Consider the following 27,559-nt stretch of genomic DNA (forward strand, 5'->3'; position numbering starts at 1 on the left):
GAGTGGCTTTGACTTGTCTACGACTACGAGATTTATTCAGTCATCGAAGAAGGTTCAATGAACTAATACGGGTATGGTTCGGAACTAATAAGATAAAATATTACGAGATCCAATTAGAAATTTTTTATAAATATAGATTGAAAAGAAAAAACAAAGTCAAGAGAAGGAAACCGAAATTCTATTAAAAAAAATGCTATAATATAAAATACATAAAAACATGTCACGTTCCAAATTAACATGTGATTTCCAGAACAACAACAGTTGACGCAAACAAGTACTCATTGACTGATAATTGTGTTTAGATTTTATGAATATCCTTCTGAATTTTTGTTTCTTGATATCATCTAATCTACGATGTCTGCAGATAATGCCCATTTCGCTTCAAGTTGAAGCCTTCAACTATAGTATTTTTTCTTAATAACTTTTCTTTAATAAAAAAACTACAATAATCTAAGATGAACACCATTCTTCTGTGGTGAAAATATTGACTTGGACGTAGACAAATCATTTAAACAACACCACATTAATATCCCCTAACCACGTACGTCAACGTTCTTCTGTAATCCAAAAGTTAAAAACTCTACCTTAATTCGTATTAGGCTAGTACCTCATCAAATGATTATTGTCATTATTTTCATGCCTATACATCTGCTAGCTAGCAATAACGAAAAGGCAAAAACCAACAAAAATAATGATAACAATAACAATAATGACAAGAAAAATCATATACTTAGGCAATCCACTATGTTAGATATATGGATTTAACCGAAACAATGTTAGATGTATCTATGTTTTTCTACGTGTATACCTTACCTATGACTCTATGAGCCAGAACACACTAATTACGACCGCACGTACTTTATTATTTGTTCGCTAAAAAGAAATCTTAAAGTTTCGTTTATTTTTTCTTAGGCGAAAAAAAAAAAGGAAGAAAAAGTTGTATGTCTCCATCGTGGAACTTGCTACGTTAATTATTAGTATTTCGCTTCTTGCAGGTGTGTGGGTCGAAGACTCTACCCTTTATAATTTAATTATCTATCCTTTTATCAGGCGTAAACCCATTATGAGAGTTATAATTATCTATCCTTTTGTACCAATAATCTCATAATTGGATGAATAGTAAATAGCTCAACTATTCATTTTTAAAGTTTTGAAAAAACCAAATCCATTTTTTCTTTCTTTCAAATCACCTATTGACTAGTCATTTTGCTTTTTTAATATTTTCATCCTAATTAAGTCGTCGGTAGAAATCAAAGATAATATAAATATACATCAAAGAAAATAATAAAAATTATCTTAAATAAAGAAGAATCAAAACGAATTATTTTTTGATGTGTACAACAAACTCGCTGGCTCCATCTTTGTTTTTCCACACAACCTGACCCACACTATGTTTTATGCAAGTAGCACATTTTAAATCCCTATCCTATTTGATTTAATTGATTATTAAAAAACGATAGAAAAGGCCAAAAAAATATATATATATATATATATATATATATATATTATTCATTTTTTAGATGTAAAAATAGTCCTTTTTTGTCTAATAAATGTTGACTTACTCATCTCCTCTCCATTTTCTCAAATGTCTTCCCCCATTCGTCGTCACATTAAGCAAAAATAAGGCATTCCTCGATACGCTTCTTCACTTTTCTTCTTCTTTCCATCGCCAACATCTCTCTCTCTCTCTCTCTCTCTCTCTCTCTCTCTCTCTCTCTCTCTGCTCCTCTCAACAAATAAATAAGAATCTCCAATCTAATTCCAATTCCATAATCAGATCTTCCATACACAAATTGAATGTTGAAATGTCGTTCAATCGACTTCTCTTCTTCTTCTTCTTCGTCTCTCTTATACTCTTCTCCGGCTTCGCATCCTCTGCAACATTAGCCCCAGAAGAAGGTATTGTATTTGTTTATATGATACTTATGTGTTTGATGATTCGGTGTTAAACGATTTTGTTCTCTCTCTCTCTCTCTCTCTCTGTAATTTTGGCAGTCGAAGCTTTAAAAAGCGTAGCGACGGCGTTGAAGAAGACTAATTGGAATTTCTCGGTGGATCCATGCGACGAAAGTTCATCTGACGGCGGATGGAGGAAACTTAACCAGCCTAAGGGTGCCGAAGACGCCGTTGCTTGTAACTGCTCCTCCGGCACTTGCCACGTCACCAACATGTGCGTTCTTTCTTTTTCTCTCTTCTTCCATTTATTTTATTTTATTTTTACGTCATAAAATCATAAATATTTTCTAGTCTTAGGCACTGAAGAAATTTTTAAACACATACATATATATTTAGTATTGATGAATTCTAAAAATTAAGACTTTTTTTTTTGAACTTTGAATCAGTAGGTCTCGTTTTCTAAAGCTAATTACTATCCCAATGTTTTTATTTAATCTTTAATACAAGTAGTAGTAGCTTTTATAGATGCTGACAATTTTATTGACGCCGTCGCTATGGACCCCTTTTTTTTATTCATTAGTATTATTTATTTGACGCGTCCTTGAACCTAATAACAACACCTAATTTTCTTATTACGTCCGTGAATCTTATAATGTTTTTACTTTCGGGCTGATTGAAATTGGGCCGACAATATAATGGGCCTATTAATTTCGCAAACCGCTTTTTAAAGAAAACCTGTCTTTTTCTTTCCCCCCCCCCCCCCTGAACTCAACAGAACTCTCAAGGGACAAGACCTTCAAGGAACTCTTCCTACAGATCTTTCAGGACTTCCTTTCTTGCAAGAGATGTAAGCAAGCAGAAATATTCACTCACTCACCAATTTTTAACAACCCTCTCTAATGTTTATATCTATTGTTTCAATATCTGTTTGTATTATAATCTCTCATTTTAACTAACTTCACTCTTCTTTCTCGACAGTGATCTGACTAGAAATTATCTCAACGGTTCCATTCCTCCCGAATGGGGATCCTCATCACTTATATCCATGTATGAATCTATATATATGCCTCTTTCTCTTTTCATATGCGCTTTATTTATGTATAGAGGTTGATTGAGTTTTGTTTTGTTGGCATGATGGTGAAAATTCAGCCAACTACTTGGAAACCGGATTACTGGTCCCATCCCAAAAGAACTTGCAAACCTTACAAACCTTTTTAGTCTGTGAGTACACTTCTTGTATCTCTCGCTCTTCACTAATCTTTCAGATTACTCTATAACATTTGTTTTAATTTTCGGAACATTTGTGGTTTTTTTAGTGTCTTGGAATACAACCAACTCTCAGGAAAGTTACCACCAGAGCTCGGAGATCTACCCAACCTTCAAAGATTGTAAGAATTTTTTTGCCAAGTTCTCCCAAACTGTTCCTCTTTTTCATTTTTCTTTATATAAATAAAAAACAATTACTGGCCTTTGCTGGTGTTGAGACTATGTTTTACTCTTTGTAGGTTTCTTAGCTCAAACTACTTGACCGGGGAAATCCCAAGTACATTCGCCAAACTTACTAATTTGACTGATTTGTAAGTATTTCTGTGTTTTTGTTTGATCATCGAACATATGTTATGTTTTGCTGGAGATTTCTGACTTTTGTTGTATATATATTTTCCTCTCTTGGTGTATAGTCGTATTAGCGACAACCAGTTCACTGGTACTATACCAGATTTCATTCAGAACTGGACAGGACTTGAGAAACTGTAAGCAGTCCTTTCAGCTTAATGAGATCTTTCATTTTTCACTTGTCACTTATAAAATATTGAAATGTTTGCTTTGCTTCATCAATCAGGGTTATTCAAGCAAGTGGTTTAGTTGGACCGATCCCTCGTGCCATTGGTCGTCTGGGAACCATAACAGACTTGTAAGTACACAAACTTTGCATGTTGGGGTTCATTATTTTCGCCTCTCATCTCATGGGCTGACTCACCACCTTCAATAATGTATATTTACTCTGTTCCAAATTTGAAATTTTGTAGGAGAATCACTGACTTGAGTGGACCTGAATCTCCATTTCCGCCACTAACCAACATGAAATCGTTGAAGTTTTTGTGAGTTTGAGCCTCACACTAGACGAGTTTGGTATTGGTTTCTTCCACCTTCTACTAGCTAACTTCTGTTTATACTCGTTGTTCGTTGCAGGATTCTTAGGAACTGCAACCTTACAGATACCTTACCTGATTATCTTGGAGAGAGGAGAACCTTAAAGAATTTGTTAGTATTCTCTTTTTTCTACGGCAAGGATAAAATCGATTTATCGAAGATGGAAAGGAATTAATCTGACATTGTGAGACTCATTTCGCAGGGATCTTAGCTTTAACAAACTGAGTGGACCAATCCCCGATTCGTATGCCGCTCTTTCAAATGTAGATTTCATGTATGATGCTCTTCCCTTCTCTTCTTTCTTCTCTTTCAATAAAAGATTTCTATCGAGTAAAGTTAAACTGAGCTGAAATTTGTTTTCCAATCTTGCAGATACTTCACAAGTAACATGTTAAATGGGTCAGTACCAAGCTGGATGGTAGACAAAGGAGACATGATGTGAGTGTTCTTCACCGATATATACACCCATATATATAATCCAATTCTTTGTAGTGGAAACAGTAGAACTAACGTTTTCTTTGGTTGTTGTATCTTTTATGGCAGTGATCTTACTTACAATAACTTCTCCAAAGATATTAAAACTGAATGCCAACTAAACGTGTAAGAAGAACAAATGTTTTAAACTTCTCATGCCTTTAAAGTCGCTATAAAGCTTATGGTTTCTTGGCTCTTTTTATTTGCAGGAATACGTTTTTAAGCACAAGCCCTTTAGTGGCAAATCACTCGTAAGTCTTTTTTACTTCTCATAACATTTCGAAAGCTTTGGATCTGTATAAACACTCACTATAATATTGATGTTACGTTCTATTTTGCTACAGCTCAAATGCTTCGTGTCTGAGTACAATTACCTGTCCTAGAAGTAAGTCTTTGAAGCTATTTATACATTACAAAACCATATCGCTTAATTAATACATTCAGCGTATCTGATTAATCTTCGGTTACTAATCATTTGTTTCCAGCTTTCTACGGCCTTCATATAAACTGTGCTGGTGATGAAATAACAAGCAATGGGACTAAGTATGATGCTGACCCAAGGGATGCACAAGGTTTCTATAATAGTAAAAACGGGTGGGTTTCTAGCAACACGGGAAACTTCTTGGATGGTGAACGACCTAACAGTGGAGAAACAAAAGGGTCGATTTCACCAAATCTTAATATAACAAAGATCAGCATAGATTCTAGGTATACGCAGGCGCGTCTCTCGGCCATCTCCCTCACGTACTACGCATTGTGTCTTGGAGAAGGAAACTATACGGTTAATCTTCATTTCGCTGAAATTATGTTTTATGATAACACCACGTATAGCACCTTGGGAAGAAGATTCTTTGACATATACGTTCAGGTAATTTGTTTAAACTTTTATCTTGATTGTCAGAATTATTGTATAAACGAATCAATTGGCTGGTGTGATATTTGCAGGGTAAACTTGTGGCTAAAGATTTCAATATTGTTGATGAGGCAAAAGGTGTGGGAAAAGCTGTTGTTAAGAAATTTCCGGTCACGATTACAAATGGGAAACTGGAAATAAGATTGCAGTGGGCTGGGAAAGGAACTCAAGCTATTCCTGTGAAAGGTGTATATGGTCCTCTCATATCTGCTGTATCGGTAGATCCAGGTAAGCTTTGCTAAACCTCAAACTATCTCTAAGAGATATTTCTCCTTTGTTTGAGTGTTTTTGTCTCTTGACTTTATCTTCCATGATCTTGCTCTAGATTTTATTCCACCAAAGGAACCTGGAACTGGATCTGGTGGAGGAAGCTCTATTGGTACTGTGGTTGGTAGTGTAATCGCTTCGACCGTATTTCTTGTGCTTTTAATCGGAGGTATATTATGGTGGAGAGGCTGCTTAAGACCTAAGAGTCAGATGGAAAAAGGTACTTAGATAGCTTTTGAACATTCAAATTTATTTTGTGTTATGTCTCTTTGTTTCTTCCTAAACTCAACTGTGTTTCTTCACCTCAGATTTTAAGAACTTAGATTTCCAGATCAGTTCGTTCTCGTTGAGGCAAATCAAAGTTGCCACGGATAACTTTGATCCTGCAAACAAGATCGGAGAAGGTGGTTTCGGTCCTGTACACAAGGTTAGCATCATACTGTGATATGACATGTTATGAGAGATGAATGATATATGATCTTTAAGGTTTTGTCAATTGTATGAATACAGGGAACATTGACTGATGGAACTGTAATCGCGGTGAAGCAGCTATCGGCGAAATCAAAACAAGGGAATCGAGAGTTTTTGAACGAGATTGCTATGATTTCTGCTCTGCAGCATCCACATTTGGTTAAACTATATGGATGTTGCGTCGAAGGTGACCAGCTCTTGCTAGTTTACGAGTACTTGGAAAACAACAGTCTCGCGCGAGCTCTTTTCGGTTAGTCATTCCTTTTCAAGCATCTCATAGCTTAAAAACGTTCTTTTCAATCCAATTTTTGTTTTCCTCAACAACAATGTTTTTCTATCAATTTAAAGGTCCTCAAGAGACACAGATACCACTAAATTGGTCAATGAGGCAGAAGATTTGTGTCGGGATAGCGAGAGGATTAGCTTATCTCCACGAGGAATCAAGACTCAAGATCGTACACAGAGATATCAAAGCCACTAATGTCTTGCTGGACAAGGATCTAAATCCAAAAATCTCGGATTTCGGTCTTGCCAAGCTTGACGAAGAAGAAAACACACACATCAGCACACGAGTCGCCGGAACATAGTGAGTCAATCAATGACAAATAAGAATTTTCACCTCTGTGAGATATATCTTCTAACCAAACAAATTTCTCTTTTTGCAGCGGATATATGGCTCCAGAATACGCCATGAGAGGCCATTTGACAGATAAAGCCGACGTCTACAGTTTTGGCATTGTTGCTCTGGAAATAGTTCATGGAAAGAGCAACACGAGCTCACGATCCAAAGCCGAGACCTTCTACCTTCTTGACTGGGTAAATCTCGAAAACCCTGAAACATAAACCTTAAACCCTAGATCATTGGATCATATATGTATCTCAATTTCTTCCACAGGTGCACGTTCTAAGGGAGCAAAACAATCTGGTGGAAGTAATAGATCCAAGGCTAGGAACAAGTTACAACAGACAAGAAGCAATGACGATGATTCAGATAGGGATGCTCTGCACCAGTCCAGCTCCGGCGGATAGACCTTCCATGTCGACTGTGGTGAGTATGCTCGAAGGCCACTCAACGGTGAATGTTGAGAAGCTACTTGAAGCTTCGTTCAACAAAGGAAGTGAAAAGGACGAAGAGAGCGTGAGAGCGATGAAGAGGCATTACGCAATGATAGGTGAGGAGGAGATAACGAACACGACAACCACCGACGGACCTTTCACGTCGTCTTCTACGTCAACCGCAAACGCCAGCGATCTTTACCCTGTGAAGCTTGATTCTGCTTACTGGAACACCAGAACTTAGTTATGGGGATCCTGTTTTTGCCACCAACAGAAAAGAAAATTATGGAACAAGTTATTATGACGTTTGGTATTTTGCTTTTGTAAAGTTATTTTCTTTACTTTTATGATAATTATTTTATTTAAGACAATTTAGATGATTACGTTATATGAAACAGAAAATGAGGCTATTATTTATCTTAAGAGAATCAAAAAGGTTCTAAAACAATTTAGGTGAGATAATGCTGAGTCAAGCAAGACAAGTATTGTTGTTCTGTTTTTTTTTTTTTTTTTTCGTATTATTGTTCTGTTAACACCTTTTTTATATACAGTATTTGACGTATGGGTTGGAACTTTTTTTTTTAAACTTTCTTAAACAAACTCGATATTATGGTTTCCAAAATTTTCATTCAAAATTAAGATAAACTTCACTCGGCTTATTGGGGATACCAGAGCTTACTGAACTTTCATAAATTTGATTGGTAGGATTACTTTAGTTTCCTTACATATACTGTATAACTTGATAGAACAATCAGTTTCAAATTTATTTCAAATTATTGTTAAAAAATATTGATTGCACCGATAATGGCATTAGTGTATTTATATATCCCCTTAATATGATTGTCTTAATCAACCATCTTATTATTAATTATACACATCTTATGATTCATTTAATAAGAATTACATTATTTGGCTTAAGCTTAACCAGAACAATTATTTTGGATTTAAATAAGAGCGACCGAATAAACTGTTGGTCTGTTAACATCGGTTTCTCTATGGACAAATGATTTGGCTTGTACTAGTTTAATACTATAGGATCTATCTATGTTGTCGTTAAGAAAAATTTCTATACAAAAACTACGCTTAAACTAAAAACATGAATAATTAAAACACCAATTTATAGGTCCGCAAGTTTTTTCACGAGGTAGCACCGGCAAATGAAAAGTCCTTTTAAATAGACGAAACAAAAAGAAAACTCTTCACAGAATCTTTATGGTCCGAACAAATCGATTTATTTCAGGGAAACAAATTTGTTTAAGCATGATCTAGGAGAAGTAAATGATAGGAATAAATTTATCAAGCCTGTAACGGATATTTCGCAATTTAGAAGATGAGAAAGAAAGATTCCCAATGTGATATATGGTAGAAATAAGAAATTAAGATCTCTATCATTTAATATCTTGACCATTTAATTTTACATTACTTGGATTTGAAAATCAAAATCTCGAAATGGAAAACCGTAGTTAGTCTATTACGTACGTGTCAATGAATACTTAAATGCACACAAAGAAATATTGAGAGATTGAGATGAAAAAAAAAAATTTGAGATTTTGTCTTAAAAATTTCTTATCAAAAACTATATATATGGCATTATAAAGTTCACATATTTGACTTACAAAAACAAAACAAAAAAAAAAGAAATATTGAGATTTTGTCTTAGAAATTTCTTATTATATGGCATTATAAGTTCACATATTTGACTTACAAAAAACAAAAAAAAAAAAAGAAATATTGAGATTTTGTCTTAAAAATTTCTTATCAAAACTATATATATGGAATTATAAATTCACATATTTGACTTTCAAAAAAACAAAAAAAAAGTAAAATATTATTTTTGTTTCTTCTTTTTAATGTGACAAATATATACATAAATATATAGATGCGTGGGTGTATAAAAACCAGAAGCGTATTTGAATCTCTCTCTCTCCCCTCTCCTCTCCTCTGTGTTAAAATGGGTTCAAAGGATAACGCCATGTCTAATAGCTCTGCATTAGTTTTATCGCTGCTTCTTCTTCTTCTTCTTCTTCTTCTACACGAAGCAGAGGGATGTGATATGTTCACAGGGCGATGGGTGAAGGACGCTTCTTACCCTCTTTACGACGTATCCACGTGTCCGTTCATAAGACGCGAGTTCGCTTGCAAACGAAATGGACGGCCAGATCTCGATTACTCGACCTTCAGATGGCAGCCTCAGTCCTGCAAATTAGCAAGGTACATACATATCAGGCGTCAACTTGTTAGTATAAATCTTCTTTTTTATCTTTTAGATTTATTATTAATTTTGGGTTTCTAGATATTGAATCAAGGTGTATCGTTATAGATTTATACTATAAACCAAGGGATATAAATAGACGCATAGCCAGTGATTCTTACTTTTGATTCTATATTATATAAAAAAATCTATTCGTAGGTGTTATTATTTGATGAAATATGACATTACATTAGCGTTAATTATTGGTGCACATTTTTGTTGATTTGGTACATATATTATTATTATACCTTTCAAGAAAATAGAAAATATTTGCATATATTATGTGTTTATAACTTTTTATAAATTAAAGGCACTTTTGAGTGAAGCAACCAATGAAAAAAAGAGAATGCTATTTATATAGTAGTTTTGCCATAATTGAATGGGGTGTTTTGGAATCTCTAAAATAAAAAAAACTGCACGAAGATGAAAACGAACTCTATTTTTTTTGTCACAATATGCCAACTGGTGATTCCGACGTGTGTTCCACGCGCCTCCGGTGATACTATGACACCCACCAAACTCTCTCTTCATATGAAGACATAAATTCTCCCACACTTGTGGGGACACTAACTCAAACTCTTTACGGTTCTGTCCTGGTGCTTGTTACGTTAATTACCATTGATGCCACCGACATAACGGCGGCGTTTTAATTTTACTGTTTTGTGTGTGTTTTAGGTTCAACGGAGTGGAGTTTTTGGAGAGAAACAAAGGGAAGAAGATAATGTTTGTTGGTGATTCTCTTAGTCTAAATCAGTGGCAATCTTTGACATGTATGCTTCACTCTTCCGTTCCCAATTCTTCGTATACTTTAACCACACAAGGCAGCATCTCAACCTTCACATTCAAGGTACTAACCAGTAACCAATTTCTACACTTGTTTTGGTTTTTTTAAGTATAATGTCAAACTAACGTGGAGTAATGGTGAAATTGCAGGAGTATGGATTGGAATTGAAGCTTGACAGGAATGTGTATTTGGTAGATATAGTGAGGGAGAAGATTGGGAGAGTGTTGAAGCTTGATTCGATCAATGATGGAAAAAATTGGTTAGGAATGGATACATTGATTTTTAATACTTGGCATTGGTGGGGCCGGAGAGGTCCTTCACAACCGTATGTTCAATTAACTCTAGATTAATAATATGCTTCTTTTTTTTTACTTAATTACATGCAATGTTCTAAGTTTGGATTTGTTTTGTTTTGGCAGATGGGACTGGATTCAATTAGGGACTAACGTTACAAAAGACATGAACCGTGTGGCCGCATTCGAAATCGCCCTTGGGACTTGGGGAAAATGGATCGATACCGTCGTAGATACTAAGAAAACTAAAGTCTTTTTCCAAGGAATCTCACCTTCTCATTACAAGTAAGTGGTTATGCATTTGATTAAAGACAAACTTTCTGTGAAACTTTTTTAAAATCTAAAATGGCTTTGGGTTACAACAGAGGAGTTTTGTGGGGTGAGCCAGCTGCAAAGAGTTGCTTGGGACAGAAGGAACCAGTTTTGGGGTCAAATTATCCAGGAGGATTGCCAGCAGAAGTGGGAGTTCTGAAGAGAGCACTTGGGAAAATATCCAAACCAGTGACATTGCTAGACATTACAATGCTTTCGTTGCTTCGGAAAGATGGTCATCCTTCGGTTTACGGTCTAGGCGGGCAATCCTCCGGTGGTGACTGCAGCCACTGGTGTCTCTCTGGGGTACCTGATACTTGGAATGAGATTCTTTACAATTATATGGTTGTGTAAATTAAAATCTAAACACAAAAGAATAACAATATTTAAACACAGAAAAAACCACAATTATAGCATTTGTTATTGTGTTTGATTCAATTTGAATCTAAATAAAAAGGTATTTTTCTGATTTTTGTAATCATATATCGAGCAAAAGAAGCAATGTGAACCCTAAAACCCCAGTAGTTTTTAATGAACACAATGTAAAATTGTATAGATCAAACGTCTATTGCTAATTCTTTTAGTAAGGTCGTTTTTCAATTGAAGCTTACTATGTGACCAAAGTTTATACCCATTTTATTAAAAATTTAATGGAAATGATGAGAGAAGTCAAGTTTTTTATTTTATCGAATTCGATCTTAGATCACATTGTAGATCAGACTCTCTTTAACTCGGTGCCAATCAAACATGGACTCTGTTTTATTATGAGCACCCATTTTTTTTTCGGTGAAATTCTCAAAGCAATCAGGAGTTCTATAAACCAATCACGTGAAAGTAGCAAAAGGGTTCTTAGCTCAGTGGTAGAGCAATTGACTGCAGATCAATAGGTCACCGGTTCGAATCCGGTAGGGCCCTTTATATTTTTTTCTTCTTTTAGTTAGAATCATTGGTTTAGTTTAGTCCTCTTCATGTTTAAAAACAAAATCAGTAATACATAAATCATCGATCCTTCATTACAAGGCAAAACAAACAACACTTTTAACCTCTTTTCTTTCATCTGTGTAACAAGATTTTCCTTAACAACTATCAAAAAGAAAACATAACGATTCTCCCCGAAGAAAGGACACACCTTGCTCAGAAAAGGGTTCTGAATCAGAACTTCTGATGGAGGAATGAGTTTACTTTCTAGAATCGAAATGGAGTTTCGGGACCATACTTGCCGCTCCTCATGTTGAAATGATCAAACTTTGAACTATTACTGTATTCTACAGGCTTCACCGTATCTGATGGTGTTGGCTTTGGTTCTGTCTCTGTTGTTTTATCTCTATGGCGGCGCCTCGATCGCTCTTTATGGACCTTCGGTTGGGGAACCTCTCCCGAGGCATAGAACTGAGCATAGTCCTGCCGTTTTGATGATGACCTGTGGTGCTTGGATGACGACAAAGTAGGGTCCTTCATTACACTACTTGATCTTAGCTTCGGGGTCTTATGTTCCGGGTGACTCTCATCCGCTTCAGGCAAGTGTGCATGTCGGGATTCAGAGAGTGGTGCTGGTGCAGTATGCATTTGGACTCGAGGTGGTTCTTGTTCGTCTTCAGGCATTTTCAGTCTATCTTTTAATGGCCTTAGATTGGGGTTGGTTTTGAATCGGGCTGGAACTAGGTGGCTGGTTATAAACTCGAGAGAGAGTTTGCAGAGATCAATAATGAGTTGCCCAAATGATGGCCAACCAGGTTCTTCCTTGGTTGCTGTTGTCTCAAGGACAGGTCGGAAAATTTTCTCTTTGCCTTGAACTTTATGCTCCTCTTCAAAGCTGGTTTCTGTCTCTAGCTGCTGTAATATACAACACATAAACCTTTGTTGTTTGTAGCATATGGTTAATGAGAAGTGAAAATGCCCGAAAGAGAAGAAATAGAAATCTACCGTCTTTGAGAAGAAAGAATTTCCAAAACCCTGCTGGAGCAAACAAGTAGCATAACCAATGAGAACGGCACCAATCACCAAGAGGATATCTGCACAAGAGCACGCAATGACACTCTCTGATCCACCTCTAAACAGTGTGTATCTATGTAGTTTACAAATGGGAAGAGGTGTTTTCGACTTATTACCAGTTGGAGAGATTGAGCTATCATCTTGATAGTCACAATCCTCTTCGCTAAGAGAGATTTGGCGAAGAGCTGCGTTTCCTCGGTCAATGACAAGCAACGAGCAGGTAGGCCGAACATAAACAACATCAAAATCATTTGAGAACTTTGCATCCTCACTTGGTCCATCTCTATACCCAGCTATATTTGATTTCCCCCCAGCAATTGTAGTAACACCTGCAAAAATGTTCCATACTTTAGTTTAAGTGCTGATATATACAAAACACTATAAAGAATACTTTTTGTATTATTACCTGAATCTCCAATCTTTCTGATAGCGAGATTCAAAGTATCAGCGACATAAACGTTCCCTTTGTCATCCATTGTTACTCCCCTCGGATGATTAAAACGAGCCTCGCTTGGCTTACCATCTGCATGTCCCGTCTTCCCTTGAAACGATCCAGCCACCAATCTTCCCCTGCTGTCTGCCCACAAGCACATAATATTATAAACAAAGTCATAACAAACTCCAAAACTAATAAAGATAATGTAAAAATCAAATGCTACATACAATGGAGCAATCTGGAAAACGTAATGACACATTAGTATACATAACTATCAATTATCATCAAGGCAAAGTTAGGAAATTATACACTGTGACAAGGGAGGAGTGATCTTCATGATGTTGCTATTAACTTCATCAACAGCATAAAGCTCTCCATCATCAGAAACTCGAATCTTGTAAGGAACAACACCAATTTCGTTTCCTTCCACAACAGTTTCGACCAAGTAACCATTCTCAAATTCAAGAACATTAGTATCTGCACAATTAAAGCAACCACTCTCAAATTCAAGAACATTAGTATCAACCAAGTAAACCATTCTGAAATTGAGCATATACCTGATTGGGATATTTTAGAGGATGATCCCGTAGTCCACTTCAAAACCCATGACATGTGCTTAATCAAAGAACCTGGATTCAATTTACAAAAATTGATATAAAACCCAGTAGTCTAAGAAAGTGAGTGAAGGAGATAGATCAAAAGACACCAAATCACTGATAATAATAGAAAGCAAGCAAAGTTTAACTATGGTAACTTACTAGCAGGAGCAGCTTGAGCTTGAAATGGAAAGCTGTTAAGAAGAGTAAAGACGATCCATAAAGTGAACACAGTCTTTAAAGACCAACAAGTAGTAAAGCTCTGAGCGAGTAGAATCTGAGATTCGCCCATCTCTTTGGATCCTCTAGTTAGTAGTAGCTTCCTTCCAAGTACAAATTTGTGCTCGAGTCGAACCCTAGAGAGGCGATTCACATATTCCAAGACAAACACAACCCAACTGATAGAATGAAACCAAATTTGCAGATGACCACCGTTTTGTTTTTTTTTTTTTTTCTTTTTTTAAGTAAAAAAAAAATTACAACGCCTGTGAAAAAGTGGTCATTTATCAAAATTAAAATTTTTTTATGAAGTTGTAAATTTCTTTAAAAAAAATATCTTCTTTGAAGGTAATTAATTTACTAAATTTGTTTTCTTGTTGTTTTTGTTTCTTCTTATAAAAATTACCTTATTGGGTTACTCGTGTTTGAAATAAAGCAAATTTCTGACCTCGTTTCTGGATTTGGGCTATATAAAAAAGCCCAATAATGAGCCTATTAAGGTTTCTTACCGTTAGTGAGTGAGTGCTAAATGCTTTTGCCCCACTAGATGTCTTCAGGAAAAGACAAAATTATTAGGAAAGGGAAAAAAAAAGAAAAAAAAAAAGCTGATCGGATCAGAAGCACTTCTTCGATATGTCCAATCACATCATATCTTTTTACTGTCTGTTTCAATCTATAAGGTAAAATAAATAATTGAAACTATAGTCTCTCCTAAATAAAATATGTATATATGTGAATAATCTGGTTAATGCGATGGATACGGAAGCCTACTTTACAACTTTGTTATACTTAACCCAGAGTCGTTCATAGCTCTCAATTTTTGGTTTGACATTGAAATCCAATTGTCTCTGCTTTTTTTCTTTCCGCAAAACACGGACAATTTACCTCAATTTTGTACTGACTGATTAAAAAGTTACATTCATATGCCATATTGTATTTGCACAACTCATAAACCCCGCTAATTACAAGACTATTTTTGTTTGATTATCGTTTATATAAAATGATTCAAATGTTGGACTTCGCAATCTGCATCCTTAATTTGCTTTCATCGATAAGACAACTGTTATTTGTTCAGCCAATACTGCTATTCAGCTGTCTTTTATGCAACTTGGACAAATAATTTAAGAGTCTTAGACTCTTATTCAAGAAGAAAAAAATTAGAGAATGAAATGAACTTACTAATAAACAATTAAACATTAAGGCAATTTGAATATGGATCTACTAGTCTACCAACAAATAAATAGTTCAATAAATAACGAAGAAAGCGTTTTCAGCAGAATGTGTGGGAAATGGTTTACACAGTTTTTAATCGCCACGTGTCGTTCATCTATCTAACTCATACCGGACGGACCGGTCTTCGCGTACGAACGTAACAACCAAACAGCTTCCAAGTAGTTTCACTTGTCCCAACCCAAACCGTGTGATTTTTATTTTGCGTTCTGTCTGATTGATTACGCTTTCTAGCATTTTTAATTTGTATTCCCTTAAATACCCAAAACACCCTTTCTTACTTTTCGACGTTTCTGTAGAGTAAAGTAGCAATGTCGGTGTAATTATCTCTTGACCACGAGGGTATTTTAGGTAAAAAAATTCCTTTGAACTTCCCTAGGCTCGCCCTCTCCTCGCGTCATTTACTACTTCTCTTCATCTTCTCCTACGACTCTTTCTCACTCTAAAGCTTTCTCTTTTCACTTTTTTTCCCTCTCTCCTCTTCTTTTTTCATTCTCGAGCTCCGGGTTTGTCTTGAAACCGTGAAGGAATCTGTATCTTCCTTTTTTGTTACCCATCTTATTGTCGTTCAACGACAATCTAGGAAGCTTTTTATCATCGATCAGGTTTGTTGAATCAACATTTAATTATAACTTCATCCTGTTACTATCATCCTTTTTTTTTGTTTCTTCTGAATAATTTGGTTTCCATTATTGTTGCGTAGTTGTTTATACTCTCATTTCCAATCAATGAATATATCTTTGTGACTTGTGAAGCCTCACAATCCAATCATCATTCATAGCAATAATGCCATGGCTAAGCATTCACATTAGTTTGCATATTATTCTGTTTTTTTTTTTTGGTGTTTGTCTTTCTTATATTGGTTCTCTGATTTGTTCAATCTTCATTTGGTAGGTACTGATTTATGATTTTACATGATTGATTTGATCTGCAGGGTTTTAGCAGAGGTTGGTTTGTCATTTCGCCAGTTGGTTCCTTCAGATTCACTCTACAATGAAGTGAGAACAACAAAACAGAACATAGAAATAAGAGAGATAGAAACCTTTGAACTTTTCGAAAGGTACATCACATTCTTTAACATTTTACAGTTCGTTTTCAATGAACTTCGAGTACCACTTTGGTTTTAACCTCTCTGGGGTTTACTGGTTGGATGTTTCCTCGACTCCATTTCCAGATTTCAATAATCACTATCTTTAACATAATAACTCACTAATTCTCCTTCAGTTTGTGTGTATTATGGTCTAAACCAGTAAACCGTAGTGAAATCGAGAATATGATTGTTTTGTGAGTAGCTTGTGACTGTACTAAAATGTTAGGTAGCTATTTTAGGCTTTGATGCTGTATTACTTTCTTTTTTCAATTGAGTGGATTCTAGTTTGATGACCATTCGACAGAATCATATACATATAATATAAACATGTGTGTGTTTGTGTGTGGGGGTACTTTTTATTTCTTGGATTCTAGTTTAACTGATTTGGTTTGTAGCAATTATGAATCCTGAATACTCTAATCCTCTTTCTCAGTATCCCATAATTGCCAACTTATGAATAACTTTGAGTATCTCTATGTATTCGAAACTCATTAGTTCTTTTTGTTTTCACTTTTGAACTTTTTTCTTGACTGTTCCTTTTCAGAGAAAAGTGAAAAAGAAATAAGAACGAGGGGTGTTGAATTATTTGCATGTGTCATGTGTGTGTTCTGCAGATGTGAGATAACCCATTTGGGTGTTATTATATAATATGTATTTTTTCTCACTTTTGTTTGATTCTATAGTAGCAGCACAATTTGACTGAATAGCCCCACACATATATAGCAAAAGATTTCAGAACATTAAAAAAAAAAAGTAGATCGGTTCTTGAAAAGAAAATGGTACTACACACGCAAGTTGTTTATTCTTCTTCCTTGGACATTTCTTAATTCTTTATTCCTTACAAATAAAAAACATTTTCATTTGTATATGAACCACATTGTCCCCACAACTCTGGATGAATCTTTAAGCTGTATCCACTTGATAATCTAGGCATGTATACCTCTTTCTCTCTGTTTACTATATTTATTGCATACCTCTCTCTCTCCTTTGTGACCCAAAAGTGTAGTGTGAAACATTAGTGAAACAATCTCTTCAAAGCTTCTTCTCTGCTCTTCCATCTTTTCTTTTTTTTTGTTGTTGTTAACTAAAGAAGTCTATAAAGAGAAGCTCCATCAATGGTCCTAGATCTGATTTTGCTTTTCCTTTTCTCTTTTTGTTCGATATAGACATTGTTACAAGTCTCCTTCTTCACTTTTATTTGTCACCTTACTAAAAGCATTTGTGATGAATCTGCAGATGGAGTCTGTGAAACCAATGGATGTTGCTTCAGGAAAAGGAAAACTCAGACGCACATTTGCCAAGGTTATCAACATTAAGAAGCTAACCGGTGTTGTTCCAGAAGACAACAAGGTTGAGAGAGTGAAGAAGAGCCAAGAGAATGTTACGTTTGATAAAGATATAGTGAAGAATGCCGCAAATCTCTCCGAGTCCTTTGACAAACTGGAGGAAGAGTACGAGAAAAGGCTTGCCTTGGAAGCTCTTCTCGCAAAGCTGTTTGCTACGATATCTTCCATAAAATCTGGTTATGCGCAGTTGCAGTATGCTCAGTCTCCGTATGATCCAAATGGGATTCAGAAATCAGACAACTTGGTAATAGCAGAGTTGAAGACATTGTCAGAGCTGAAACAGAGTTTCTTGAAGAACCAGCTTGATCCAAATCCTGATAGAACACTTGTTCTTGCGGAGATTCAAGAACTGAAAAGCCTCTTAAAGACTTATGAGATCATGGGGAAGAAGCTTGAGTGTCAGTTAAAGCTTAAAGACTCTGAGATCATATTTCTCAAAGAAAAGTTTGAAGAATCAATGAGTCAGAACAAGTTGATGGGGAAGAGACTAAACCAAAGCGGCCAACTTTGCAATCCACTGGATCATAATCTTCATCTATCGGCGCTAAATCCAACCCATTTCGTTACTTATCTGCACCACACTATCAAACCGATCCGAGGATTCGTCAAATTAATGGTTGATCAGATGAAACTCGCAGCTTGGGACATCGATATGGCAGCTGATGCGATACAACCTGAAGTATTCTATTACAAGCAAGACCACAAGTGTTTCGCTTTCGAGCATTACGTTTGCAATGTAATGTTTGAAGCGTTTCATCTACCTTACTTCTCAAACGAATCATCATCGAAGAAGAAGAAGAGCAAAGAAGACAAAGCAATGTTCTTTGAGAGATTCACAGAGCTTAGATCGATGAAACCAAAAGAGTACTTAGCATCACGACCTAAATCAAGATTTGCTAGGTTCTGCAGAGGGAAGTATCTGCAGCTCATACATCCCAAAATGGAGGAAGCGTTCTTCGGACATTTGCATCTAAGAAACCAAGTCACTGCAGGTGAGTTCCCGGAGACGAGCTTGTGCACTGCGTTTCTCGAAATGGCGAAAAGGGTTTGGCTTTTACATTGCCTTGCTTTCTCCTTCGACCCTGAAGCTTCAATCTTTCAAGTACCTAAAGGGTGTAGATTCTCAGAAGTGTACATGAAGAGCGTGGCGGAAGAAGCGTTTTTCTCGCCGGAGGATGACGGAAACTCGTCGGAATTCGAGCCGGGAGTTGCGTTTACGGTGGTTCCCGGGTTTAGAATTGGGAAAACGTCGATACAATGCGAGGTCTACCTCTCACGTTCATGTCAACGCCATCCGATCAGATAAAGTCCCGGCGATGATGTCACAGGGGTATTAGAGTAATTTAGTTGGTGGGGGACTTTTTTTTGGGGGTAGGAAAAATAATAAATGAGGGAGAGAGAAAAATTACTGACCGTTGGATTCAGGGAAAAGGCAAAGTATTATGTGCTTTGTTGAGTTGAGATTTATGGTTTATGTTTTTTGCTTTGTCAATATTAGAGAGAGCAGAAGAGACAGAAGCATCTCTTAGCTGTTTTCCATGGAATTATTACATGTCGTCACTCACTACCTTCTATTCTATCATATGTAAATAGTTTTCGTCATAATTTATAAAATATTAATTATTGCTATGTTTGTAGTATTACATAATGTTGTGTTTTGATATCAATTAGTGAATTAAAAAGGAATGCATGTATGATTAAAGTAAAGTCTAATTTGTATGAGTGGAATGGAGAGAGATATCATCTTTTTAAAAAGTGATATGAATCATAGGAAAAAAAAAAAAGTGATTTTGAATCATGGACTTGAGTTTTTTACTTTTTTTTTTCCTTCTCTTCTTGAAATTTGACTTTTTGACACAAATCTCTCTGTTTTTATTTATATTTTGACGACCGACCAAATATATCAGATAATTACACTGATGGGTCCATTATATGATGGATAGATCTTTTGGGCCCAAAAACAGTCATATGAACATATCCAAGGATCAGTGGGAATTGACTCGGTTGTGTCTTTGATTCTCGAACCAACCCGGTTAGATTTATACTGATTTACCACCAATTGATATACTCAAAGTTCAACTTCAACAATGTCAGATGCCATTAGATATAGAAGACTGTATAATGATTATTGAGAACACTGTTTCGGTATAATGTCTGTGGGAATTGATATGGGTTCAGCCGTTCAGTCCTAAATTACAAAATTTTGAGACCAAACCAGTTAGCTTTACGCATTTACACCTGCATTCTTATTACGAAGCGCCGAATGTCACACTCTAGTGAAGTACAGTTTTGCGAAAATTTGGCACCAAAAAGAAAAGAAAAGAGATTGAAACATTAATTCTACAAAACGATAAAACGTTAATTTATCTTCTTTGACCGGACAATTAATTTATATGCATCTCTAAAATTTTAGAAGATTTTTACAGGAAAAAATCAAATGGGAACGTTGTCGATACAAATAACAAAGTCGGTGACAAAAGATAATAATAATATAAAAGCATAGTATATACAATATATAAATTGGTTCGACCATCCCAAACACTACGGAGGACACAAATAAAAATGAGCCAAGAGACAGCGATAGCGAGCTTCAAGAAATTCCAACAGTCATGGATCGAGCAGCTACAACACCACCTCAACTACCTTCGTTCAGCTCAAAACCACCACCGGAACTCTGTTACCGGTGACGAGGAACGGCTTAGGGAAGCGGTGGAGAGAGTGATGGAACACTTTAGAGAGTTCCACAGGGCGAAGTGGGCGACGACGGAGAAAGACGTAGTTGGAGTTATGGCTGCTCCTTGGTCTTCGGCTCTTGAACGGTCGCTCCATTGGGTCGGTGGTTGGCGACCAACCACCTTGTTTCATCTGGTTTATACTGAGTCCAGTATTTTGTTCGAGTCTCGTATTGTTGATATACTTCGTGGCTTTCGCACCGGTGATCTCAGCGATCTCTCTCCTTCTCAGTTCAGGTTATACACGAAACTCTAATTAATTATAGCTACTTTGTTTACTAATCACGACTCATACTCTCTAATATAAAACTTTTTTTTATCTGACTTATGTCCTAAAGTTGTGATATGATTCGAGTATTATTGTGATTCTCGTGTTATATAGACTGTTTACCAAAAGGTCCAAAACTAATACATGTTCACACATACAGCTAGATATACCAAAGAGTTCATTTTGAACATAAGTTGTTTATTTGTCTATTTTTAAAAAATGCTAAAAACATTTTGATGGGTTTGAGAGATTAACAAACACATTTTGATTATAGATGATAAAGATTTGATTATTTTGGTAGTTGAAACAGTTTTTCCAAAAAAGACTACTTTATCTTACTTTTTTATCTAGTTTTTTTTTTTTTTTGGTAAATGTGTATGCGCATATGGACTAACTAAATAAATTTTGATTATTTAAAACTTAATAGTAGGATTAAATTTGTCAAAGGCAGGACGGTGAGTGAGCTACAATGTGAGACGGTGAAGGAAGAGAATGCGATAACGGAAGAGTTATCAGAGTGGCAAGACGATGCGAGCGAACTCGTCATGGGAACATCGTCCAATCCCGAGCAGAGGATCCGACGTCTAGCAGAAATCGTCCATCGAACCGATGATCTACGGCTGAGAACGATTACACGTGTGGTGGAACTGCTTAGTCCGCTCCAACAAGCGGAGTTTCTTATCGCTGCGGCTGAGCTTCGTGCGGGCGTTGCTGGTTGGGGGACTAGCCACGACCGTCGTCGAAGTTCCAACGTTTGAAGCTAATAATTAAAACTGTTTAAAAGGTTATATGAATTGAGAAAAAGATTCAAGTTCTTTTGGATATTAATTATATGTTTTTACCATGTTTTTGGTTATATCCACTCAAACCGTACGTGGGAGTTTGTTTGGTTTTTTTACATGGTTATGAAATATATATATAAATCCTGTGTTATGGCTGTCCGGTTGCAGTAAAGATCAACTGATGGGCGTGCGTGTTAGTTTATATTTTTCAGTTGTGATTTCTAAGCGTTAGAACTTTTTTTATGAGATCATAATCGGACCTGAATGGGGCATTTGTTGTTTTGCTAATTAAAAAAAAAAACAATAAAGACAGAATCGTGGACATGGGTAATTGTTGGTTTCTTCTATAGACCAAGTGGAAAAAAAAAAAAATAGAATGTCAGATACCAAAAAAATAAAGGACATGAAGTGAACGTGGCATGGTCATGTCTCTTGAAGACATGCATGAGGACACTTGGTGTGGTACGCGTCCTCCTATCACGGCGTCGATTCCAAACATTTTGTTTGGTTTAGTTTTAAAGATTCTTCCTAAAAAAAAAGTCTTATTTTAGTCGAAGACAAATAGACAATGATTACATGACAATTTTCATCTTACATATCCTTGCTCTTAGTCTTAGTGCAGCTGCCAGCTCCTTCTCGGAATTTTATAAATACTTAACCGTGTGATATTTCAACTGTCTTTCTTCTTTCATTATTTGTGTACCAGCCTACCAGGCAATTACAAAGCAGATTTTATAGTAACTTTCTGAAATTTAGAACTTAGAAACTTGTGAGACTGCTACACAATGAAAAAGATAAAACAAAAAAATATTAAGACTTTATTCTTTCCTCCTATAAATTAACAACAACAGACTCGCAGGAAAAAAACTATCATATGGTTTTGATTGGTTAAAGATGTGGCAGAGAATTTTTTATCTTCAAATAAATGCTTTTATTTATTTTCATTGAAAAAACTACTAAAAAAGGTAAGTTATGAAGGCTTTTCAAAGCCCTAAAAAGCCCAAAATCGAAACCCAATAAAAGAGGAGACACTGAGGTCTGGCCCGAGAAACATAATAATTTACATTTATACCCCTTTGACCGAGATCAATTTACCGACATACATCTTCTAAAGTTTCTACTTTCCACTTTCCAGATTGGCGGGAACGCGAAAAGAACCCTAAATCGCCCTTTTCTCTCGAAATCCCACTCACTCATGGCTTTATGATTACTAAATTCGCGTCTCTTCGTTTCTCCTCTCTTCTTATATTCAATCGTTCCACTCTCTATTTCGGAGAACGACCACCACAGTACTACTATCTCTACAACCCCAGTCACATTTTGAGAAGAACACCGGCGGCGAAGAAGAAAATGCCTGTCGTAGCTGAGTACGCGAAGTCGAATCGATCGTCTTGTAAGTCATGTTCGGAGAAGATTGCTGTGAAATCGCTTAGGTTAGGGTTGATTAGCAAAGGACCTGGCGGGGTTGATATGACCAGGTGGCACCATTTCGATTGTTTCCCTACTGATTCCGAGCCGATTGCTTCAGCTGATGATATCCAAGGTTTATCCGCTTTAGAGGTTAGGGTTTTCCTCTGTTTTCTATTCTACTGTGTGTTTGGACTCTTTAGGGTTAGAGGTTTGTGCTAATGCTTGTGCTTGTTTTTATATGGTATCAGAAAGATGACCAGGATGCTTTGATGAAGATGGTGGAACAGTGTGGTGAAGAGTCTGCTAAAAACGTAAGTATTTTGGAAGTGACGTTGTTCTTTAGTCTCACTCTCATTTGCTCCATCTATCTTAGTTGATGTTAGATTGAAGTGCTCTTTGTCTTAACTGCTTGTTTGTGTTGGTGAAATTTCAAAGAAGCAAGATGAGAAGAAGGTGACGGTTAAAGTTGGGCCGAAGAGGTTTAAGGAGAATAATGCGAAAGTTATTGCTGATTATGCGAAATCAAGCAGATCATCATGCAAGAGGTGCTCTCAGACAATCGATTCAAAGGATCTGAGATTGGGGCTGGTGACTAAAGAGTCCTCCAGGGGATTTGATGTGACCAGCTGGCATCACTTTGGTTGTTTTCCCCGCGAATGGAATCCAATTCATTCTGTGGAGGATATTGGTGGATATTCATCACTTGAGGTTAGTCGGTATTCAAAGATTAGGAATTTTTTAGTTCAGGGGATTATAGAGCTGTTGGATGATTGCGTATTTCCTATGGTAACTAGGATCATAATATGAAACCTATACTGCTATTTTGAATATTGATTTGGGTATATATATTCAAAGTATTGTCACATTGTTTCTTTTTTTTTTTTTTTTGGTAGGAGTCACATTGTTTCTTAAATATAACAATGGTGATCATATCGTTGTCAGTGTCATGTTGAGTAGTGTGCTGACATATCCTTTATATTTGATTCAATTGTAATTTGAACAGCATGATGATCAGAAGGCATTAAAGGAATGGGCCGAACATTGCAGGAAGGGGATCTCGAAAGATGTACTACCAATATAACCTTTATAATAATATAACCTTTTAAAAATATTTGTGGTAGTATATCAGGCTTCTCCAAACTAACTTCTTACTTCATTTTCTGGCAGGAATTACCGAAGCTGGATGAAGAGAATGCGGAATCTGTAGCTGATAATGAGTTAATGGAGGAGACAAACAAAGGAAAACATTCTCCGGTTGCAAAATTGGTGGAACAATGTGGCGAGCCTGCAAAAGAAGTAAGTTCTAGAAATAAAAATTTTCTTTTTTGGGAGGAAAGCCTGCTATAGTCTCATTTGCTCATCTCGATGTAGTTGACTGAAGCACTTTTCGTAACTGCTTGTATCGGTTAAAATAAAGCAGCTTGATGAGGATGAAGAGATTAAAAAGCCTGCATCAGATGTAAAAATAAGTGGGGAGAAGATTAAGGAGACGAAAGAGACTCCTGATTCTTCAAAAGTTAATGCTGAGTATGCAAAATCAAGCAGATCAACGTGCAAGCAGTGCTCTCAGACTATCGCTGCAAAGGAACTGAGGTTAGGGCTAGTGACCAGAAACTTCCGGGGCTTTGATATGACACAGTGGCATCACTTGGGTTGTTTTCCTGTCGACTCAGATCCAATTGGTTCTGTAGAAGAAATTGGTGGATTTTCAGAACTGCAGGTTAGTCTGTATTTAATGATTAGGAATTTCTAGTTCAGGGGATAGAGCTTCTGGATGATTGCATTTATCATCTGGTAACAGGATCATAAAACGAAACAGAATGGAATATAGATGTTAGCATATTTAAATAGTATTGTCACTTTGGCATGACATCGCCGTCAGCGTCATGCTGATTTAACACCCAAAACATGTACATATCCTTGTTAATGCTGACACATCTTTATATTTGTAAATATAAACAGAGTGGTGATCAGGATGCATTAAAGGAATTGTTCAAACAATGCGGGAAGAAGACTTTGGTAGATGTACTAGTAAAACCCTTTTTCGTAATATTCTTTTTCCTTTGAAGGAAGCATTCTGTTTTAAAGTGTTATCATGTCTAATGTCTTAACCAAAAAATAATTATTTAGTCGGTTTCAGAAAATGTAGAGAATTTTAACATTGTAGGCTTCTCTAAACTAACTTGTAACTTCATTTCGTGGTGGGATTGCAGAAGATGGATGAAGATAATGACGAATCTGATAATACTAGGCTAACTGAGGAGACAAACAAAAGAAAACATTCTGAGGTTAATAGATAACGTCATTCACATCTTTTAATATAATCTTCTTAGACTGGAATATTCCTTGACCTGTAATGTATTATTTCTTATGAAGGTTGTTAAAATGGCGGATGAAGATGACTCGCAAACTAAAGCAAACCAACACACGTCTAGAAAGCATAAGGTATACAAGCAATGATATGTACTGAATACCTGCTAATGGTAGCCACTCTCTTCATTGGGTAGAAATTCTCCTTCATAATTTTGGAATATTGTGTTATGCAGGTGAACAATAATGAGTCAACTTCTCAGGTCGAGGTTGAAGCAGAAATCTCTCTTTCAGCTTCTGATGTGAAGGATAAGTACAGGGTAGGCACTTTGTGTCAATTAGGTTAAAGCCATCTACTCCCGTGTTAAATGTTCTTCTTGGGAGTTTGTAGCTTTGGCATTTGTATTCTTTTTCAGTTCTTTTATCTTCATGGCTGCTAATCTACTTGTTTCCTAGGATGCCAATCTACTACCAAAGTGGAAAGCTTTCGAGACAGTTATATTCCTTGAGCGGGTGAGAACTCTTCTTTAGATATGACTTCTCTTCTCGAGTATACGGTAATGTAGTTTTATGGCCTAATGTTATATTCCTTTGTGACATTTTAACAGGATGATGGTCTTAAAGATTCAGAGAAAATAGCTGCATTTGACTTTGATGGATGCCTGGCAAAAACATCTGTGAAAATGTAAGAAGCTCATCCAGAATTTTGCTGTTTTCTCTGTTTCTTGCCTAGGCCGTTTGTTATCTCTGGACCTATAGCTATAGGCTGTCTATCTCAAGTGATTACGTTTTCACAGAAAAGCAAGCCGACAATGCTTTTGTGATTTAGTAAATTTGTACGCTACACTTTTTGTTTATCTTTATTGTTATCTTAATAATTTAATGGTGTTACTGTTACGCATGAACCTTATCTTTTATGGACAATAAGAATCAATGGAATGTGCAATAATATTTTATATTTCTTTCTTTTTCAGTACAGGGGCACATGCTTGGTCCCTTATGTACCCCTCCATTCCTGAGAAACTGCAAAGTCTGTACAATCAAGGCTATAAGCTGGTATCTTATTTCAGATAGAATTCCATCTACGCCTATGTTACTCGACGGTCTTTGTTTATATATAGAATAGCTGAGTTTGATTGATGTACAGGTCATTTTCACAAATGAATCCAACATTGATCGATGGAAGAACAAAAGGCAAGCTGCTGTAGATTCGAAGATCGGACGTCTCAACAGTTTTATCAAGCGCGTGGAGGTTCCCATTCAGGTAAAGTGCACTTAGTTTTCTTAAACGTCATTGTATCTACTGAAGAACACTGCTTTAACTACGTAGCTATCATTTATGAGTAGAAACTGTGATGCATTCAAAATCACTAATCTGAAGTTAATTCATATGGTTCTAATGGCTTGTTCTGTGTATCGAGAAAATAACCCAAAGCTTTCTAAAGTGCCAGTTGCCGTAACATGTTGCTGATACTGTGAAGATTATAATGGGTTTGTTCTGCAAACAGGTGTTTATAGCCTGCGGGTTCTCAAGTTCTGCGGGTAAAGATGACCGTTACCGCAAACCTAAGGCTGGAATGTGGCAACTTATGAAGAAGCATTTTAACTCTGGAATTGCTATTGATATGGACAAGTTAGTTTCTCCCAACTTGCTCCTTTCGTTTTGGGCAAAAAACTTGGATTTACCTGAAATTTTAGAAAGGCTGGAAGATTACACTCATTTGTCCACCAGCCTTCCTGATTGAACTCCATCCGTTCGTGTTCTTACTCGCACTTAAGTTAAGTTGATACTGACTCTCGTACTGTGCTCATCAGATCCTTTTATGTTGGGGATGCAGCCGGAAGAAAAATGGATCACAGCGACGCTGACATCAAATTTGCGCAGGTATTTGTTACAATATCTCAGACAGTACCCGTACCGTATTTTTTAATTCACCCAATATAGTTTCCTCCACGTTCCTCATAGACAACTACTCTCTTTGGTTGCAGGCAAATGGACTAAAGTTTTACACCCCGGAGGAGTTCTTTATCTCTTCAAGTACATAAGCAGGGACTTGGCAGTTTCACTCTTCTCGCAACTTCTTTTGTTTTTTGTGATCAGACTATCAGTAATTTAATATGCTTTTTGTGATCAAACTATCAGTAATTCAGTATGCTTTTTGTAATCAAATTATCAGTAATTCGGTATGCTTTTTGTAATCAAATTATCAGTAATTCAGTATGCTTTTTGTGATCAAACTATCAGTATGTGTTGAAGACTCTTTTGTATATAAGTGCAAA

At 36.3% G+C, this 27,559-nt stretch overlaps 6 protein-coding genes and 1 non-coding gene across 21 annotated transcripts; 6 read left to right on the forward strand and 1 right to left on the reverse strand.

The window, feature by feature from the left end:
• Window positions 1–1,518: 1,518 nt before the first annotated feature.
• On the forward strand, window positions 1,519–7,599 carry LOC147949602 (putative leucine-rich repeat receptor-like serine/threonine-protein kinase At3g14840). The gene is made up of 24 exons (XM_087505023.1): window positions 1,519–1,899; window positions 1,996–2,170; window positions 2,672–2,743; window positions 2,875–2,943; window positions 3,046–3,117; window positions 3,213–3,284; window positions 3,402–3,473; window positions 3,576–3,647; window positions 3,737–3,808; window positions 3,924–3,995; window positions 4,087–4,158; window positions 4,250–4,321; window positions 4,420–4,485; window positions 4,591–4,647; window positions 4,731–4,772; window positions 4,866–4,906; window positions 5,007–5,389; window positions 5,467–5,662; window positions 5,760–5,921; window positions 6,010–6,128; window positions 6,212–6,422; window positions 6,521–6,758; window positions 6,838–6,988; window positions 7,068–7,599. Exons 1-24 carry the CDS (start codon window positions 1,551–1,553, stop codon window positions 7,470–7,472), a joined length of 3,312 nt encoding a protein of 1,103 aa, XP_087361149.1. The 5' UTR covers window positions 1,519–1,550; the 3' UTR covers window positions 7,473–7,599.
• Window positions 7,600–9,110: 1,511 nt separating this feature from the next.
• LOC104779533 (protein trichome birefringence-like 41) lies at window positions 9,111–11,339 on the forward strand. The gene is made up of 5 exons (XM_019239962.2): window positions 9,111–9,439; window positions 10,155–10,326; window positions 10,413–10,588; window positions 10,683–10,841; window positions 10,922–11,339. Exons 1-5 carry the CDS (start codon window positions 9,180–9,182, stop codon window positions 11,220–11,222), a joined length of 1,068 nt encoding a protein of 355 aa, XP_019095507.2. The 5' UTR covers window positions 9,111–9,179; the 3' UTR covers window positions 11,223–11,339.
• Window positions 11,340–11,711: 372 nt separating this feature from the next.
• TRNAC-GCA (transfer RNA cysteine (anticodon GCA)) lies at window positions 11,712–11,783 on the forward strand. Its single transcript has one exon. It is a non-coding gene; the product is annotated as a tRNA-Cys (tRNA).
• Window positions 11,784–11,839: 56 nt separating this feature from the next.
• LOC104779544 (uncharacterized) lies at window positions 11,840–14,487 on the reverse strand. 4 transcript variants are annotated; one of them, XM_010503913.3, is made up of 7 exons: window positions 14,055–14,487; window positions 13,854–13,925; window positions 13,606–13,773; window positions 13,267–13,437; window positions 12,977–13,189; window positions 12,792–12,880; window positions 11,840–12,701 (listed from the first exon to the last, which is right to left on the reverse strand). In XM_010503913.3, exons 1-7 carry the CDS (start codon window positions 14,182–14,184, stop codon window positions 12,054–12,056), a joined length of 1,491 nt encoding a protein of 496 aa, XP_010502215.2. In that variant the 5' UTR covers window positions 14,185–14,487; the 3' UTR covers window positions 11,840–12,053. The 4 variants fall into 4 exon arrangements, with proteins under 4 accessions (XP_010502215.2, XP_087308763.1, XP_087308752.1 ...); XM_087452637.1 differs by having other exon boundaries at window positions 11,840–12,698; window positions 13,267–13,433; window positions 14,055–14,375; XM_087452626.1 differs by having other exon boundaries at window positions 13,267–13,433; window positions 14,055–14,375.
• A 1,027-nt stretch (window positions 14,488–15,514) lies between these two features.
• On the forward strand, window positions 15,515–19,406 carry LOC104779560 (protein GRAVITROPIC IN THE LIGHT 1). 2 transcript variants are annotated; one of them, XM_010503937.3, is made up of 3 exons: window positions 15,515–15,946; window positions 16,276–16,401; window positions 17,668–19,406. In XM_010503937.3, exon 3 carries the CDS (start codon window positions 17,668–17,670, stop codon window positions 19,081–19,083), a length of 1,416 nt encoding a protein of 471 aa, XP_010502239.2. In that variant the 5' UTR covers window positions 15,515–15,946; window positions 16,276–16,401; the 3' UTR covers window positions 19,084–19,406. The 2 variants fall into 2 exon arrangements, with proteins under 2 accessions (XP_010502239.2, XP_010502231.2); XM_010503929.3 differs by lacking the exons at window positions 15,515–15,946; window positions 16,276–16,401 and adding an exon at window positions 17,329–17,549.
• An 815-nt stretch (window positions 19,407–20,221) lies between these two features.
• Window positions 20,222–21,731, forward strand: LOC104779577 (protein DOG1-like 4). Of its 4 annotated transcripts, none has more exons than XM_010503946.3 (2): window positions 20,222–20,746; window positions 21,205–21,731. In XM_010503946.3, exons 1-2 carry the CDS (start codon window positions 20,340–20,342, stop codon window positions 21,533–21,535), a joined length of 738 nt encoding a protein of 245 aa, XP_010502248.2. In that variant the 5' UTR covers window positions 20,222–20,339; the 3' UTR covers window positions 21,536–21,731. The 4 variants fall into 4 exon arrangements, with proteins under 4 accessions (XP_010502248.2, XP_010502256.2, XP_010502264.2 ...); XM_010503954.3 differs by having other exon boundaries at window positions 21,208–21,731; XM_010503962.3 differs by having other exon boundaries at window positions 21,229–21,731.
• Window positions 21,732–22,658: 927 nt separating this feature from the next.
• On the forward strand, window positions 22,659–27,517 carry LOC104779599 (phosphoesterase). 8 transcript variants are annotated; one of them, XM_010503993.3, is made up of 17 exons: window positions 22,659–23,119; window positions 23,218–23,280; window positions 23,408–23,677; window positions 23,973–24,035; window positions 24,137–24,265; window positions 24,390–24,689; window positions 24,932–24,994; window positions 25,183–25,257; window positions 25,346–25,414; window positions 25,516–25,599; window positions 25,736–25,792; window positions 25,888–25,964; window positions 26,254–26,335; window positions 26,427–26,543; window positions 26,788–26,912; window positions 27,095–27,164; window positions 27,269–27,517. In XM_010503993.3, exons 1-17 carry the CDS (start codon window positions 22,763–22,765, stop codon window positions 27,323–27,325), a joined length of 2,058 nt encoding a protein of 685 aa, XP_010502295.2. In that variant the 5' UTR covers window positions 22,659–22,762; the 3' UTR covers window positions 27,326–27,517. The 8 variants fall into 8 exon arrangements, with proteins under 8 accessions (XP_010502295.2, XP_087361384.1, XP_087361500.1 ...); XM_087505258.1 differs by having other exon boundaries at window positions 22,662–23,119; window positions 23,405–23,677; XM_087505374.1 differs by having other exon boundaries at window positions 22,662–23,119; window positions 23,405–23,677; window positions 24,932–24,988.
• The last annotated feature ends 42 nt before the right edge of the window (window positions 27,518–27,559 follow it).

The sequence above is a fragment of the Camelina sativa genome, chromosome 1, assembly GCF_030686135.1.
Source record: "Camelina sativa cultivar CO46 ecotype springtype chromosome 1, ASM3068613v1".
Lineage (NCBI taxonomy): Eukaryota > Viridiplantae > Streptophyta > Magnoliopsida > Brassicales > Brassicaceae > Camelina > Camelina sativa.

Bases quoted from the DNA above. Each gene is read 5' to 3' on its own strand.
- LOC147949602 (XM_087505023.1), top strand. From the start codon at position 1,551: ATGTTGACTTACTCATCTCCTCTCCATTTTCTCAAATGTCTTCCCCCA. The intron at 1,900-1,995 runs GTATTGTATTTG...TAATTTTGGCAG, and splicing joins AACATTAGCCCCAGAAGAAG to TCGAAGCTTTAAAAAGCGTA. The intron at 5,663-5,759 runs GTAAGCTTTGCT...ATCTTGCTCTAG, and splicing joins TGCTGTATCGGTAGATCCAG to ATTTTATTCCACCAAAGGAA.
- LOC104779533 (XM_019239962.2), top strand. From the start codon at position 9,180: ATGGGTTCAAAGGATAACGCCATGTCTAATAGCTCTGCATTAGTTTTA. The intron at 10,327-10,412 runs GTACTAACCAGT...GTGAAATTGCAG, and splicing joins TCTCAACCTTCACATTCAAG to GAGTATGGATTGGAATTGAA. The intron at 10,842-10,921 runs GTAAGTGGTTAT...GGGTTACAACAG, and splicing joins ATCTCACCTTCTCATTACAA to AGGAGTTTTGTGGGGTGAGC.
- LOC104779544 (XM_010503913.3), bottom strand. From the start codon at position 14,184: ATGGGCGAATCTCAGATTCTACTCGCTCAGAGCTTTACTACTTGTTGG. The intron at 12,881-12,976 runs GTAATAAGTCGA...GCTCTTGTGCAG, and splicing joins TAGCTCAATCTCTCCAACTG to ATATCCTCTTGGTGATTGGT. The intron at 12,702-12,791 runs GTAGATTTCTAT...TGTATATTACAG, and splicing joins ATTCTTTCTTCTCAAAGACG to CAGCTAGAGACAGAAACCAG.
- LOC104779577 (XM_010503946.3), top strand. From the start codon at position 20,340: ATGAGCCAAGAGACAGCGATAGCGAGCTTCAAGAAATTCCAACAGTCA. The intron at 20,747-21,204 runs GTTATACACGAA...AAAACTTAATAG, and splicing joins CTCTCTCCTTCTCAGTTCAG to TAGGATTAAATTTGTCAAAG.
- LOC104779599 (XM_087505231.1), top strand. From the start codon at position 22,763: ATGATTACTAAATTCGCGTCTCTTCGTTTCTCCTCTCTTCTTATATTC. The intron at 23,281-23,404 runs GTAAGTATTTTG...GAAATTTCAAAG, and splicing joins GTGAAGAGTCTGCTAAAAAC to AAGCAAGATGAGAAGAAGGT. The intron at 27,165-27,268 runs GTATTTGTTACA...CTTTGGTTGCAG, and splicing joins CTGACATCAAATTTGCGCAG to GCAAATGGACTAAAGTTTTA.